The sequence below is a fragment of the Hirundo rustica genome, chromosome 8 (assembly GCF_015227805.2).
Source record: "Hirundo rustica isolate bHirRus1 chromosome 8, bHirRus1.pri.v3, whole genome shotgun sequence".
Taxonomy (NCBI): Eukaryota; Metazoa; Chordata; class Aves; order Passeriformes; family Hirundinidae; genus Hirundo; species Hirundo rustica.
This window is the reverse complement of record NC_053457.1, coordinates 10,827,904-10,845,055: the sequence shown is the minus strand read 5'-3', so window position 1 is coordinate 10,845,055 and position 17,152 is coordinate 10,827,904. Positions and strand designations below refer to the sequence as shown.

Sequence of the window (17,152 nt, the reverse complement as noted above, 5' to 3'; positions counted from 1 at the left end):
CCTGCTGTGGGTTTGAGCCTAGCTGCCAGCTCACTCGCTTTAGTTCCACTACTGGTAGGAAACAAGGCAATTTAGTGCCTGGTTTTTGGTGCCTTACCTGAGAACTGTGTCAGACCCCAGGGGATGTCCAGAACTGGGTCACTCTCAGAGCTGCACCTGGTTGCTACACTGCCACTGGTTAGGTGTGAAGTTTTTACTATCCCAATGTTGTTTTCATTTGACTTTCAACAGTGTTTCAGTGTCTGGTTCACTTTATTGAGTGATTAAAGGTAACTTTTCCCCCTGAGGAACAGGACACGAAATCAATGTGCAAGAATGCTGCAAGCAGCTAGAAAGCGCTGTAATTAACAAAGCTAGCCTAAAGTTCCAAATGTAGCCAAGTGTGTCAGAAGAAAAATTAGTTATCAATAGTATCCCTAGATGTACTTTTCTTTGCACTAGATAAAGTACAGTTTCTTAAGCAGATGCAGAAAGTGCTTTGTAGAAATCTATCTGGAACTGCTGTTTTAATTTGAATACGGGAAATTACTCCAGATATACCATGATTTAAATTTGTATACCTTTTAGCAATAAAAGTTATAATAATTACTTGATTAAAAAAAATAGAAAGATTTCTTGTGAGCTCAGTGATGTCATCTGGAAGCTTCTCACAGATAAACATAGATGTCAGATTGCTAATGCACCTAAAAAATAAATACATTCTTAAACTTTACACAAAGGGGATATATTCAAGGAAAAAAACCATATTCCTTCACCAGAGCGAAAAGCATGAAAAGCGAAGAACACAGTACATTTTCTGCCTAGTTATCTGTTGAAACATTCAGCTGGAAAATTTGAATTTTCCAGGGCTCTGTGTCAACTGTGGCTTTTGTTTTTCTCCTTCTTCTGAGTGAGCTCCTCTAACACTATGATTTACTAGTACATTTGTCATTTAGGTTTATGGAAAATGTGTTTTGACAGCTTCTTCAACACCCATGAGATTATAGCGTCTGAAGTGTAAGATATATGTGCTTTTAGCAACCATTGTGAGCATGTGTATGTGTTTATATAGTCAGGGTTTTGTATTTTTTGGATCTATTAATTAATTATGGAAAGGAGAAGGGTTCATCGGTAATTTTTGATTGTGGGTTGTATTTTTTGTTACAAATTGAGGGCTTCCTTATTAGGCAAAAGCAAACAGAATGCATTCCAGTGCTTTGCTTCTGTCTAATTCATGGCCAGGGAACGCGATCAGTAAAGCCTCCTGGAAAGCTTCCTTGCCTCGTACTCACACATTGCTGTGGTGATTGCAGAGCCAGTTGCACATGTGACTGCCTTTATCAGCTGCTATCTGCTCAAGGTATTCATGAGAGGCTAGAAACTGTGGGCCAAATCTGTGGCACTAGTCTAGGTTCTCCCTGAAGTTAAGAGTTTCACCTGGGAGCATGCAGCAACCCTCAGCTGTGCCATAAGGGACACGGAAACACAAAGGGCGGAGAAAGGGCCCCAGGGTATAAAAGCCAACCCTTGCTGCTGGAAGTCAAACTAGTGGTTTAAAGAATCTTGTTGGATGCAATGAAGAATCAAAACCAAATCCCATGTAGTCAGATAAAAAGCACGGATACAGCAATACAAATCAGTATCAATATGTAAAGGCCAATGGAAAATATCAGCAACTCTGGCAAATTTGTACCTTGTCAGAGGGTGTAGTGTGATATTTTGTTTACTACCATGTAACTCAATTATCTTCTAGATATTTCAATGTCTGTTCATTGACAAACGCTTTTGCAGTGAGACCATTAAATTAATGAAGTTTTATTCATAATGCATTCCCCGCGTACTGAATAACAAATCAATATTAGCATAAATAAAGCCATTTAAACTAGCAATGTAGCAGGAAGGCTCCCAAAGAAGGCTTTGAACATTCATAACGCTCAAAACATGACCAGCCTAGGTATCACCTCTTTGTTGGTAACCAGTAGAATTACAAAACCTTTCCTACCCACATTTTTAGTGTATTTTGTGTTACACTATTCAAGACCCTTGTTCACAGCAATTTGACATTTGAATAAACCTCAGTGAGCATGGGTGTCTGTGGAGAGCTTTGGGTTTCAGTTTACACGCAAGCAGATTTTGAATATCTAAGAGTCATTACTCATGTCAACATTTTACTTCGCTCTTTCACTGAAGTCATTGTGAAGCTTGTTTGTTTTAGGTAGAAATGCAAATTAATTGTTTTTATGGAAAGTAAGTTTTCATTCAGAGATGCCTCATACAGAAAATTATTTCAATCCATCTGCTAGTCTAAAGCCAATGCAGTTGTCTTCCTTCTTATAAACACTAACATGATAATTGTTCTTCAATGTTCTAAAATGTGCTTTCATTCAGTACATCTCATTTATTTTTTTAAGATTTTTTCTAAATAGGATTAGGATATATTTCCTGTTTGCCTGAAGCTGTAGTCTGTATTTTGGTTGTGTGGTTACATCCAAGTAAAACATGTCAAACATCTAATAAAGACAGTGACTTCGGTTTTGAAGTCCAAATTTGAAGTGTTGATATTTATCTCAATTTAACAAAATCATGAAAAAATGGAATATGTGTTGAAAATATTCTTAAGCACTCTTTGTTTTATAATGAAAATATTCATTGCTTTTATACAAGACATATTGAAAAGCTTTATAAAAATGTGAAGAAGGAAAGAATGCCTGAGAATTACCTTTTTCTAAAATTATTTTCCTATTTTTCTAGCTCATCTAGAGATGAGCTTGAGAAAGTATCACAGTTGTTTTTCTCTCAGTTTTAACCACTAAGAATTTCAGGCTTTTTATAATTTGGCTCATGACTGAATGCACTGTTTTTCTGTCCAGTTTTCAGTTGTTTGTTTGTTCGTTTGTTTTTACTTTTTTGGGGGGGTGTTTGAGTAGGTGGGGTTTTGTTTTGTTTTGGTGGGTTTTTTTAATTGTTTGTGGAGATGATCTGATAATGGCAGGGATACCGATAACATGTAGTGTTCTAGACACATCTGCTTTGCTTTTGTTTGCCTTTTTATAGTTTGTGCCATGCAGCTACCATGATTTCAAAACATTCTTGTCCATTTTTCTGCTTTTCACTTGGCTTGATGAAATCTGCTTCCTATTACCTAAGCAATTAATTCCTTTTCTGCATTTATTAAATACAGTTACTCTCTTTCCTAGCCATTTACAGCTATGGCAATAGTGGCACAGGGAACTGCACTGGGACTTAATGCTGCTGTCTTATTCGTTTTGATAGAAAATCAGAGCATGTTACAATTCTAAATAATTTATTGCTATTATTATTAGAAAGCTTTTTGGCAGCTGGTTGTCTCAGCCCAGGCTGTGTGGACATGGGCCTGATTTTTTTAATTCCTCTGTATTTTCTGTACTTAATTACATGGTGAAAAAATGGGTATAATGGGTAAAAAACTGCCTCAGAATAAATGGCTGCTCAATATACAGGGTGAAATTTAATCAGGTCCTGTTTTGCCAGAGTTTATGCTGATTTATTATATAATTTATTCAGTATAATATCAATCACAGTGTAGATATGAAATCCTTGGGCACTGAATTAAATCTTGTTTTTCTCTATGAGTGGTATATTCATGATAGAGCATGCAAATGGTGGGGTAATATCCTGCTTTTGGCTGGGATGGAGTTTATTTTTTCTTAGCCCACAGCAGCCTTTTTAAATGAATATTCATTATTTACTGTCTCTTCTATACATCCGTAAATGTGGCCATGTTTTTAGAACAGGTTACATATAAGAACTACTCTGCATTGCAAACTTAAATGTTTGTGTGCCTAAGCAGCCAAGTATTCACAATTCAGAACCATCAAGACTAATTCATGTAGCAATACTGAAAGACTGTGAGTGAAAATATATATATTTGGGTTTAGTATATAGTATTCTTCTTATGTCAAAATTATTTGAAGACAAAAAGAAGCATCTTACTTATTAAGAAACATCAATATATTAAATGTGTAGTGCAGAAGCACTAAAGTAAGTGTTAAAATAAGTAAGTATATACGTATATATATTAGCATTTAATTTTTTAAATAGTGATTATGGATTTACCTGTCTTGTAAAGTATTCCACACTTCAGTGCACACTTGAATGCTTATTTCAGAGATAGCAAAATATGTAGCTGTTTTAAAAGACTGCACAGTTGAAGTTTTATGCTTGACTCGTCTTTCTTGTTGAGATCAAACACCTATAGATTTGCAAGTACAAGTATTTCTTCTGACACTGTTTTTAAAAGAAAATCCTGATGGTTAAATGTGAATACAGGCTTGAGAGAAGGAAGATGCTGCAAGTAAATAAAAATCTAAGGAGACATGTTTTTTTCCACAACAATCCCTGAGACTGACAGCAGTTTTAATGCTTGCAGTTTTTCACCCTGGTCTTCCACTGGCAGGAAGTGGGAAATGGTAACATTTCCACATACCGAGTGAGCAGCAGGTCGAGTTCCAAATGCAGCTTGCCCAGCAAGTCAGGGAACTGGCACTCAGTTCTGATTGTGGTGCCTTCAGCGAGTGAAGTGTTCAGGGACTGCTGATTTTGAATCGGAAATAATTTCTGCTTCTATATATTTCTTTAAATTATTTTTTAAAGGAGCCTTTGATTCCAGAAACAATTAGCCCCAGCTTCACAGACTTTCCTCAGTCTCTGTGTGTTCAGAGCTGTACCTCCCACATCCCCTCCAGCACCTGCCCATCCCCCAGTGATGGGCTCTTTGAGATCTCTGCAGGAAGGTCAGCCCAGCCAAGGCTAATTAGCAGCAGTGCTGTTCCATGCTCTGCTCTTGCCTTTGGTCTATCTGCTCCCCCTGGAGTGTCACCCAGCAGTGTTACCTTGGAAAGAACTGTACAAAGCCAGGAAGGTTCTACTAAGAGACTACTCTAATTCTTCTACTTTGCCCTTTTTTTTTTTTTTTTTTTTTTTTTTTTTTTTTTTTTTTTTTTTCAGAAATCCAAAGTAAACAAGAATCTCACTGTGGGTTTTGTTCTGTGCAGTCAGTTTGGTAAAAGCTTAGTCTTCCATGTTTGTTCATCTCTGTTTCCCTCAGAAGTATTTAGGAGAAACAAGAGCCTAATGATGGCTGGAGTTATGAAAACATAAATAGATCCCAGGAGGGCTTTTCTTTTCCCCTCTTCTGCTTGCATGTGTCAGCTTTGTCATCTTTTTCCTTGCTTTAGATCTAATTTGCATACTAGAAGTTTTTTCTCACTCATTTTCAAATGCAGTAAAATTTGAGAATTGAGATGAGCAGTAACAAGGTGAGTAAAGTAAACAAGTGAAATGCTTGCAAAAGATGTCCACAAACTAGAATTTCCCGTTACTTGCTTGCAAGACCAAGACTGAATGAATGCAAACATTTTGTCTACCTGGAGAAAGGATGATGAATACTGCCCACTAACCTTCTAAAAAACCTGTCACACTTTTCAATTTGCACACAAAACACAGTGTCAGTGACTATTGGTATCAGGACAGAATTGTTTCAGTTTTCTGAGCTAGGATTAGAGCATAAATCCATTTCTTTGCTCTGTTTTTATTACTTTGTTGTACAATTTCTACCCTGTCAGGCTTTACTGAGATATTTCTGTGTGCTTTAGTGATTAAGCAAATTTTCATGTTTCAGTAGATACAGCAAGGTCTTCATATCTACTGTGTGTGTCACGTCACGCACCCATCACACAAGTTTATTGATGGTCTGTATAGCTTGATATCTTTTTCATACATAATAGAAATAAAAATTCAATCTCATCTGTATTGTAAGGAGGTGAATGCATCCTACAGCAATAATATTTGTAACAAAATTCCCTACTTGGATTAGTGTACTGATATTTTCTCAGAAGACATCCTCATGCATGTATTTATTTTCCATAACTACATTTCCATAAATACTCCTTTCCATTTATTTTACTTGCAGGAAATGTCATGTATCTATAACAGAGTCTAGAACGTTTATATAGGCCTGGAAGTATTTACTGATTTAAAAATCCAACCAAACAAAAGCATAACCAAAATCCCAACCTTCCTGTTGTTGATCTTTGAGTTCACTAAAACATTTAGACTTCTGACTTCGAAACAGAACAGTGTTCCAACAGTGAAAACAGTACAAAATCAAATATCCTTGACCAATGATTTCTCATGATTTACTGATCATACATAGTAAACTACACACAGGAATTTAGTTTGAGAAGCCACTGAAAATGGAATGGTTAACTATTCCATCTTTTAGCATAAGCTTCTTTTCCAAAGCTATTTAGACAAGAGGAGAAAACTCACAAAAAATTCAAGCATAGTAGCAGAGATTTAATGCAGGGATTTTAGGTCAGAAAAGCCTCTATCTAAAAAAAAAAAAAAAACCAAAAAAACATATATATGAGATAAAAGGTTACAGATTTTTTTTCTTCTGATACTTGACAATAATGCACAAAGAGAAGAGAGGTTAAATTGTTTTCCTCCCAGCTAGTGTATTCTATAGGTTGTACTGAAAAGAAGGAAGAAAAGAAACCAACACTAGGCTTTGAGGAGACATTAATAGAAAAATTTACAGCTCTATTAAACAGTGGCATATTCAGACAAGTAATGCCAACACCTATCTTTTATGTGCTGCACTGCTTGCTAGTGAATAAGGTGTAAATGTTTTGACAGTGGGTATAAAGGGTTTTTACAGTATTTGATAGTTGGATGTAGAATGAACTCTGAGGGAGACAATTAAGAGGAGTATTTTCTGCAGAGTGCATAGGGAATTAACTGTGAGCCGCACCGGCTCACAATGGATGTAACACACCTGATTTTCTGTAAACCTGAAGAAAAAAAAACATTATAGCTTCATTATTCATTTAGATGGGTTTTTTAAGATTTCCAGAGAAGTAATGCACCCATTCCTTTCAGATTTCCAGCAAGTTTTTGATTGCTTTAGAGAATCCTATTCTTAGGAAATTAAGAAATTTTCTGAGGACTGAGTTTGCTTTATTCGAAGAACTGTCGTACCCTGACAAAACAGAGAGTTGAATCCATGTTAGGAAAAAATCCCCAAACCAACCAACCTACAAAAAAAACCAAACAAACCCTTCAAAACCCCCACCCAAACAAAAGAGGCCTATACATTTTCACCTGTGATACTTTTCCTTGAATTTCTCCTGTGTATAGAGACTCAAGATTGTCCTAGGCACCAAGTAAGTCTTCAAGGAGAGTTCATTTAGGATGTGATGGATTATCAGTGTGGCTCATCCTTGCCTAAAGGGATCTCCTGCCACCAGAAATACATTATTCCTCTGGGCCTTGGTTTCCTATACATGTCTGTGCATAGCCCAGGGCATAGTTCCTACACTGAGCAAGGCACACTGAGTCTCACTGAGGTGTTGCTTCCCAACTCTGCATATGCCAGAAATGTGCCAGGATGTTTACGAAGGAGAGGAATGGTGAAGAATGGCTAATGGGCTCCTGCTCACCTTTCCCCAGCACAGATTTATCTCCATCTGAGGTATGTTGCTGCATGCTCGACTCCTGAAATTGTGCTGGAGAAGAGGTGGTGAGTGTGGAGCAAAGAAAACTTTCTCCAGAGGCTCCCAAAGCAGTCTCACTTTGCTTTGCCTACGTGGCTCAGAGAAAGCTGGCCCCATACTGGCCCCTGAGTACTGACATAACTCATCCATGAGTATATTTCAAATGTGTGCTTTATCTGTTGATTTCTAAGTACAGCCCAGCTTTGTCTCCCAGTGCAGTTCTATGGAGACAGGAAGGTTTTATTTACACATATTTTAGGTTTTGCTTTTTGTGACCAATTGTGTATATTTTCTTTATTATCAGTATCCATAAATACTACTAGTTACTAGGACTTAGATTACTAACCTGCGGCGCAGCATGAAATATCTTACTAGCTGTAAATAGCAAAAGCATTACATAGGAATTCAGGACCCCTTGGCTCTTGGGCTCTTGCCATGATGTTTCTGGCCAGAGTTTGGAAAACAAACAAAACAACAAAAAACCCACAACTCACCCCCAAACCCCAGCAAATGTGCTGGGTTTTTGTTTGGGTTTTTATTGAATTTTTGTTATTTTTATTTGTTGGGGTTTTTTTTCTAAGCCTGGCCATTTATTTCAATGCCTAAATGGAAACAGAACACTTTTGAAGATCTAGTCCCATGTGAGTTTGTTCTGCCTTAACAGCAGATGGTGAATAGCTTCAACAGCTTTGTTTCTATTACCAGATGTCTTTGATTTACTCCCTTGCTTTGCTTTTTAGACTTTATTGCTTCTGTTCTGAAATAGCAGAGGCAGAGCTATTGTTACCTCTCAGCTATAGCTTTTCTCACACAATATATTGATCTCTTTTTTGTTTTGTGGCATTATTCAAAAAGTATTGTGACTAAAGGAAGGAGTGGGTGAAACCTCTTCAACAGCAGTACACTGTAAGATCCTACTGCTGCAAATATTTGTGCATGTAATTAATTTCATGTGCTACTCCTGCTGGAAAAACCAGAGAAATTATAATGTATGACTTTTATGTATACACATTTATCATTAAGGGCTGAAATATCTTTTTATATGGACATGACTATTATATACGGTACTTTAGACCCTTGGTTATTTTTTGACTATTTCAGTCACAGCACAGTCCACAAGCCACCGTACTGATAACAGCGTTTTTTAAATTCTGTGTGACTTTGGCAGTCTCAAGGATGACATAAACAGTCTTGACATCATCCTGCTGTAGATTAATTGTGTCCTTCCCAATGAACAACCAGAACTATGTTCAGTCAGTTTAAGAGTCCAAGTATAGGCTTGCACCTGTGGGAGAGAATTGGAAAAGTTGACCTGAGGAAATTTGCTTTGAACTATGCTTTTCCTTGGGAGTATAAATCATAGCTGCTCTAGTTCTTCCACTACAGGGAAGCCATTACTTCATATTCCCTGCTTTTATGCTTTTGGTCTTTCTGAGTGGCTGAAGGAGCTGGGTTTTTCACCTTCTCCCAGACCAGAGATGGTTGCTAGTGTCATGCATTTGAGTGTTTCAAGCCTTTACTATCCCACCTTATTGTGGGATCTCAAAAAGATCAGATCTATTGTAAATTTTAGTTCCCCAGCTTCAATCTTCATCTTAGCTTGTATTGGCTCCTCATGAGCGTCTTCATCTTCTGTGAGCTCTGGAAGCTCTGCCCCACTCCATGAGGTTCGTAGATATAAACTGATAATCCCTGAATTATGCTTATTATTACACTAAAACAATGTGGCTTTTCATTACTTGGACTCCATGGAACTCTCACTAGGACATGTGTTGGATTCTATGATGACAAGTGGTTCCATTAAATATTACATGTATTGTTTGGAGAAAATTATCCCCACAGAGAATAACTTTGGAACATGTACATACATTATTTAGTGACGTATGTGCCATGTTCACATTCAGAATGGCCTAATTCAACATCTGCTCCTGATGAAGTGAGCATCTGGTGTTTCACAGATAATTGAGACATGAGCTGACTGTCCTCTAGGCCGACCAGACAGACTGGGACCAGGCTCTCTGGGTGCATGGTAGGACCTGGTTCAGTGCCAGGTGCAATTCCGATCACACTTTTGTTGTGGGTTGGGATCAGAATAGGTCTTATCTGTTATAACCTCTATGCAAGCAGAAGTACCAGCAACTTCAATGTTGTACCCCAGAATCAGAAGGAACAAGAAATGAAGATTGCTCCAACACAAAAAAATAAAATGGGGAAGTTCTTGAAACTCTACTCCCATTAAACCTTTTCCCCCAATTTACCTATATGCATCTACAGATGTGTATGTGTGTGGATGTACAAAAGCAGAGAAATGCTTTTTCTCCTGGCCCTTGCTTTATGTTCCTTCTGTAGAACCCATAAAGCAATTATAAGGCAACTGCAATACAATTGCAAATACCAGCAATGTATTGCAAATTCAAACTGCAATGCTAAGCCTTGCTAATCTGCTTAAATGGTGGCTTGTCCAGAATTCAGTGGTTTGATAGGCCAGTTGCATTTATGCATCTCCTTTGAAAAAGCAGTAAGGATGGGAAAAGCAAGTCTCAATCATCAAATTAAAAAACCCACGAGACTCCATCAAAACTCTTACAGCTATCCTTCAGAGGCAAACAGCATAAACACTGTCTCCATCTCCTCCTAGACTCCTGGAAATATTCCAGTCCTCAAAAGTTACACCATTGTGATTTCACTTCTGTTCAGCATGAGACAGAGATTAAATACATACTGCTCTAACAACTATTATTAGTTGTGGAGTTTTTTCCGCCCCATTTCACAGTATTTGCTGCATTTGATTGCGTCTGGCAGACCTGTTACTTGCGTAACCATGGGTTTTTTTCTTGCCAGGCATTATTAGCCGTCAGGAAGCAGAGGAGCTATTGATGAATAAATCTGAAGGCGCGTTCCTGGTACGAGTCAGTGAGAAGATCTGGGGCTACGCGTTGTCCTATCGCCAGCAAAATGGCTTCAAGCACTTCCTGGTTGATGCTTCGGGGGATTTCTACAGCTTCCTGGGGGTAGATCCAAACCGACACCCAACACTCACAGATCTGATTGATTTTCACAAGGTAACACTTGCTAGGTGGAGATCAATAGCTGAGTGGAATGGATGAATAATTTAATGAGGAGCCATGTAGCTTGAAACCACACTGGAAAATAGGAATAACCATAGTGGGAAAGAATATTGTACACTAAGCCTAGCTGTAACATCCATACTTCTGTTGCAGTGAATCGGAGGCTTTTCCCCTTCTTTCAAATGCTCCAGTATGTACTTGTGTCCCCTTATACATTGTGTACTCCCCTTGGCTACAAATGGCCTAATAAGGGCTGACAGATGTAATGCTTTCTGTGCTTTTTTGCTGCGGAAAATTGGATTGGAAATACCATAGAAAGGTCTTTCAATGAAATTTCAGCATTTTTCTACCTTTGATGTGAGGGCTGTAATGTGCAAAAGCAAGAGAGTGTGACCCTGCACTAAAGAAGGGAACATGGAGGGGTTCTTTTTAGGGATGTATTAAGGGTCATTCCTTATTACCCAAAACAATCTTGCAAGAGGAATTTACGATTCGACTTTAGATGGCTTTGAATTACTCTACCTCTAGGTTCTGTTTCTTGCCAGACTGTAACTAAACAGTAGCTCTGTTTCTGAAAGCATAAATTGTTTTTGTCTTGCATCTCTCCCTATCTTCATCCATTTTAATTCTGCTTTTTGCTTAGCCACCCTTATACCTCCTTATTCTCTCTTTTCTAGTTCCCTTTCCTATTTTATCCTTTTCTCATTCTTGTCTCAGAGTAATTCTATAAATTTTTGCTCCTCCTTTTCTTCACAGCCTTTACTTTTTAAAGTATTCAGTCTCAGGTTATTTTTCTTCTAAATTTTCTATCTTTTAAGTCTTGCTTTTATCTTGTTTTCCATTTAGTGTTGCCTTAGTGTCCCCTCAGAGATCACAATGACATTAAATGTCCACAAATTGTATTTCCACATGGGGTGATGGCAGGTGTCACATTTGACTAAAATATATGTTCTCCCCTAAGTTAAATAAATCCTTTCTCAATGGCCACCTGGGAAGCTCAAATCCTTGATATCCTCCTTGTATAGAGTGTCCTTTTGGCCAGTTTGGGTTAACCAATTGGGCTGTGTCCCCTCCTTGTTATCACTTGTTCCCAGCCTACTCTGCCAGCAGGGCCTGAGTGGGAAAAAGAAAAAGCCTTCGTGCTGTGCAAGCGTTGATCAGCAATAGCCAAAACTGTAGCGAGTTAGCAACACTGTTTTAGCCACAAATTCAAAACGTCACAATGGAGCAGAGGCAGCTGTGAAGTTCCACCCCAGCCAGCCCCAGTGCGACTGGAAAGAGTCTAACCTCTTTCCAGGTTAGAAAGAGGGCCTTGTCACGGAAAGAAAAGCAGGCAGGAAAAACACCTCAAATGCAGATTATGAGGTGCTGGATGTAGAACGTCTGGCTAATGTAGTTTCCCCTCTGCTCCTGGTGATGGTGACAACCATCCAGCCATCTCTGTTCCAGTGATGTTCCAGTGATTTTCATCACAGCTCATGTTAGGCAATCACTGTATTAGGAACACATCTATTTTCAGCAGAGCCCTTGTCAGAACCAGAATGTCTTTCAGTTCCTGACATTTAAAATAGAGGGAAAAAGCTTGCTTAGGTCTCCCATGATAAGAGTTAATAGCTGCCCCTGTAGTAAGCCTATCAGGGAAACTGGTTCAGCTTTAATGCCAACACACAATTCTATTTTCCCTGTCTGGCTTATGGCTGTATTAAAAACGGCACCTTTGGCAGTCATTTCAAAGGAGGCATTTTATCCTATCTGTCACGTGGTTTTTATGGTGGCTTTTCTGCCTGCCCTCTCTGGTGAAGTACACTGTCAATTGTCCCAAAGCCTCCTGGTAACCCCAAGCAATCTGTATGTGACTGGTTGTGCTGTGGGCACATTTTCCCTTGCAGATATTGCTGTATTTTTTTGGAGAAAGTGCTGCTTTCCTCACAACTATTTTTGGCAAGAGTATACTTCCTTATCCCAAAGGTTGCATAGACTTTTTATTGAGGGCTTGAGGAGGGCTGGCTTAACTAACTTTTTATTTGCTTATACCTGTTGACTTCATTTTGATTAAAAAATGGAGAGGTCACTCAAGCAACCTGGCTGGCAGACACAAGGGGGTGGTAACCATTAGTTGGAAGAATAAACCTTACAGAATATGTATGAGTCTGCATCTTTTTTTCCATTATCTGCATTTAAATACTGTGTGGCAAGCATCAACTACCTATCTGAGATCATTGCTAAATATTTGTATTTACTTCCTTACAACCCTTTTGTCTAGTTGACAAAGTGATGATTGGCCGAAGGTTGAACTCAATGATCTTAGAGGTCTCTTCCAACCTAAATGATTCTGTGATTCTGAAAATAATTTTATTTGGGTAGGAACTTTCTGAACTGATTCTCAGTCTGGTGTAGTGATTGGGAGTGAACAACTGGGAGCCTGCATGAGGAAATCAAGCACCAAATTTGCATTGAATTTCAATAGAAACTGGGTAGGTTTTGAAAATATTAGGTCCATATATAGATCCGTATCTTGGATCTAAACTTTCAGATGAAGGATTGCTATTTTAGTCAATATAATTCTGGATTCCATCTAATTTTGGTGCATCTATCAGTCTTAAACATCTACAAAAACAAAAAAGGACTATCATTACTGTCGGAATAAGTGCAAAGATCAAGTTCTCCTCTTTTCCAGTCGATGTCTTGGTAATCAGTCTGAAATGACATGCTTGGCACGTGAATATTTAATGAATGGGAATAGGTGCTGTGAGAACAGACTGCCTTTACCTTGCAAGGGCAGTCTCTTTCACCTTGTTGTTGTCAGTCAGAAAGCTGTTACTGCTGTGTGAGCACTCAACATTGAGCTCAGTTTGCCTGGGGGTAGCAGCATGCTAAGACGGGCATCTGTCTGTTCAATTAACCCATGAGAACACCCTTATAGGCATCTGTAGCTGGCTTCCTAAGTAGTGCAGTAACTTACAAGTGGTACAAACCAGTCTGTTGTGTGCACTGATTTCACTGTTTGATAGCGGCACAAGTTGCTACTAGCATAAATAAGAGATAAACAAAGCATGAAGAAAATGATTAATCAATAAGATCCTTTTGCTGGTCTGTAATTATTTTATCAAGTTTATTCATAGTTGCTTGCCAGTTACAGTGATGTGTTGGCCTTTATTGCTATTCTTAGAAGGTAGGTGTGGCTTAGATCTTTGATATTTTAATTGGTTTTATCATTCCAGGAAGAAATCATCACATCCTCAGGTGGGGAGCTACTTCTGGAGCCATGTGGACAGCAGAAGAATCCACCAGACTACAGCCCTTTATTTGATTAACTGATCCAGGACCAACAGGAATGCATCCTGGATAGCTGTAGTAATAGATGGTTACAAAAGTAAACAATGGAAGTAGTTAACTCACTTTTAAAGCCACTGGTCTTGTGACCAAAAAGTATTCCCATTACGAAGCCTAAAATATTTCTGGTTTGCATCTGAATGGTCATCATTATTCATATTGCTAGCACTTGAAAGGTGAGAAATTACCAGCAAATTGCAAAAGAGGATTACTTCCAAAAATTTGTCAAGGGGTTGTAGCCAATTGCACTGAACGCAAAGTTCCTGTCTTGATTTTCTCATGTTTTATACCACAAGAAGCATGGGCAGGAGCTATTCATAGAGTACTGTATAAAGTATCAGTGTTGGTGAACAGATTCTGTGTTCCAAAGCAAGGTTTGACAGTTTCTGTTGACGATTTAATTGTCCACTTGGACAACAAGAGAAGCAGTCTTCAAACATCCTGTGAAGTTTGTGATTGTGTATATAATTAGGTGTAGCTTGAAACTTGCCACTTTTGAATTCAGGCCTACAAACTTCTCCACAGCAGAGACAGAATAAGGTCATACACGTTTTATTTACATTTTCATGAAGTCTAACAGCCTTGGAAGGAACTTTACTCCTGTACACTAAGTGGTCAGTTTATTCTAAAGAAAACTGTTTGATTTGCTGCAATTCTCTCACTGGCCTTGTCATGCTTTCCACTTTTAGATGTGCAAGAGACACTGTGGATATTTCTAGCTTTACTTTGCTATAGGACTGGCTATTTTCCTTATCTGAGTTATGAGACAGAGTAGGCTGGTATATTTATACACAGAAAAGGTACAGCTAATTACATTATCATCACGCTCTTTTATGTGTAAAAACAAGATGCACACGATGTGTTCCCGATCCATTTGCTATAAATATTAAACCCATGAAATAGACCAGAAGCCTAGATGTGTGGATCAGTTGCTTAGTGCTTGGATTAGAAAAACAATGAAATCTCATTACAGTACACATAGGAAAGGTGCACTGAGCGTACTTCTATAAGCAACTGCTTTGGGCAGTCTTTGAGCCCTGTGGAGCTCTCTTCAAAATCCTGGTGTAGACCCCTCCTGAACCTGCTGTAAATCCCTTTCTCCTCAAACAGTCTCTTGACTCACTGTTACCTTCTGTACTCTGAGTGATCTACATGGTAAAATCAACCAGGAAAAGAAACTTGTCTTGTCCAAGCAAATAAAGCACACTAAATGTTCAAGGTGCTACAATAGTAAATACTTGTGGTAGTAATAGCAATATTTTTTATAATTAATTTTATGGCTTGCTCATATTAAAGTACAGATTTTTGCACACAAGCTTCTTTCTTGGTCAGGAACTTTTTCTTCTGTAAACACTGGGTTTTGTGTGATTTAATCCATCAATGTTTGTGACCCATGAAAAGAAAATTCTATTGAACTTCCCACAGAGACAGATGAGCAGTTTCTGTACTAATCACTTGGCACACTGGCTCAGGAGGCTTTAAATAGTTACTGTTAGTACCTGGGAACAAAGCAAGTCAGGACACAGCAAATAATCAAAAAGCAAGAAAGATCTGCTTTCTCTGAGAAACCAGCTCTGCACTTTCTCCCTCCTTCAGAGGCATCTCAAGAATCTCAGGTTATTCACAGCTGCACAGTTTTTCATGGAACAACTGGACCTCCACTTAAAGGAGAATGGCAAAAGACTTTTAAAATTATAAAAAATGTAAGTATCTACAGATTTACCTTGAGGTCAGACCGTGGTAGGTGATTGAATAGGATTAGACACCTAGGCATTTTTACAGACCAATCTTTTGCCTTTATGAAGGAGGCAAAAGAAGAAAACCCCCCCAAAAAACAAGAACAACAACAGCAAAAAAACCCATGACATGTTACCTTTTCTCTGGAAAAGGTGCTAGGCATGCTACAAGATATACAAATCCGAAGTTTTTGGAAGCTTACTCAACACTGTGAATGTTTATAGATTGAATATTGAAGGACTTGTTCCACGTGCAATTCACATTCAGAAGCTGATAATAATACAGCTGTTTATTTCTAGTGACACAGTTCCCAGCAACTGCTTGTTGTTTTGTTTAGCCATTAAAATGGCCTGGAAGTAATAGCTCTTTAGCTTATGTGGCCTCTTTTGATGTAATTAACATTATTTTCACTTTGGAGCACATTTCCTAATTCTAATTTTCAATTTTTTTGTCTGAATTCCATCCATTTCTAACTTTAAGTTCTACCTAGCTCTTAAATAAAGCACTTGTAATTTCCCCTGCAAATGATATTACTTGGAAAACTGTAATTTCTGCTGGGAGTTTTACTATCCTAATAAATGGCAGAATTCTCAAGTAAAGGAATTACTTGCTTTTTCTCTCCATAGCCCCACAGAAATAATGAAAAATAGCCAGGCATTTCATAGATTTACCAAGAAAGAAATTGAAACAATATACAACCAGAAGCAGCAGCAATGAAATACGGTGCACTTGGCTGAAGATAAGTTTTGAAGGAAAGAAAAGAAGATCATAGCTAGCAGAAACTGTGAACAGAAGCTTTTCTTGGTTGAAATGTGCAGCTGTTGCAAATATACTTGAGTGAAGTACAAACATGGAGCTGTTTTCTGAGTGAACAGGTGCTTCTTGTTGCCTAAGGGGGCAACAAGACAATAAGGGGACTATGAAGAGGTAGCCCAGTTAGTAGGAAGAATAGAAGATAGAGCAGTGAAGGAATAAACATGGAAAATTAAGAAAACAAGAAAGGGCAAATTGTGCTCATCCTGTTGTTTTGAAAGGATTTTTGCTGCTCTGGAAGGAAGACCAGGCACTGCTATCTCTTCTCCTCTCTGCAAGTCTGGAAGATTTCAGCTTTGAGATAAATCTACCTTGGAGGTAGATTTGACACTCTTGAATCTGTAAGAGCTGGGCTGTGCTGCAGCCTTGAATGCCTCCCTCTGTCTGCCTCTCCAAGCAGTGCTGGCTTCAGCTGTTCATCACTGGGTGAGAAAATGGTCGTGGCTGCCATTTCCTTGGCTGCCAGGGGTAGCTTTAGCTCATCCCCCTGGGACCTTCCCGTCCTGCTTCCTCACCTGTTTTTCTATTGGTGACTATTGGTGAGGGGCATGTTAGGGAATTTCCTTATAAGATTCCCTGTCAGTATTTCTTGCTAGAGCACCAGGAATTTACTGAGAGGCTTGCTATGGTAATTGTGTTTCATAAAGAAAAATGCCCCAGCAGTAAGGTAAACTTTTAAATTTTAAA

General features: G+C 38.5%; 1 protein-coding gene across 1 annotated transcript in view; it reads left to right on the top strand.

The window, feature by feature from the left end:
- Positions 1 to 13,971, top strand: part of SH2D4B (SH2 domain containing 4B) — a 54,377-nt gene extending 40,406 nt beyond the window's left edge. Inside the window, exons 8-9 of the mRNA XM_040071674.1 lie at positions 10,356 to 10,576; positions 13,804 to 13,971. Coding sequence (XP_039927608.1) covers positions 10,356 to 10,576; positions 13,804 to 13,896 — 314 coding nt within the window. The 3' untranslated portion in view covers positions 13,897 to 13,971. The remainder of the gene's footprint in view (positions 1 to 10,355; positions 10,577 to 13,803) is intronic.
- The last annotated feature ends 3,181 nt before the right edge of the window (positions 13,972 to 17,152 follow it).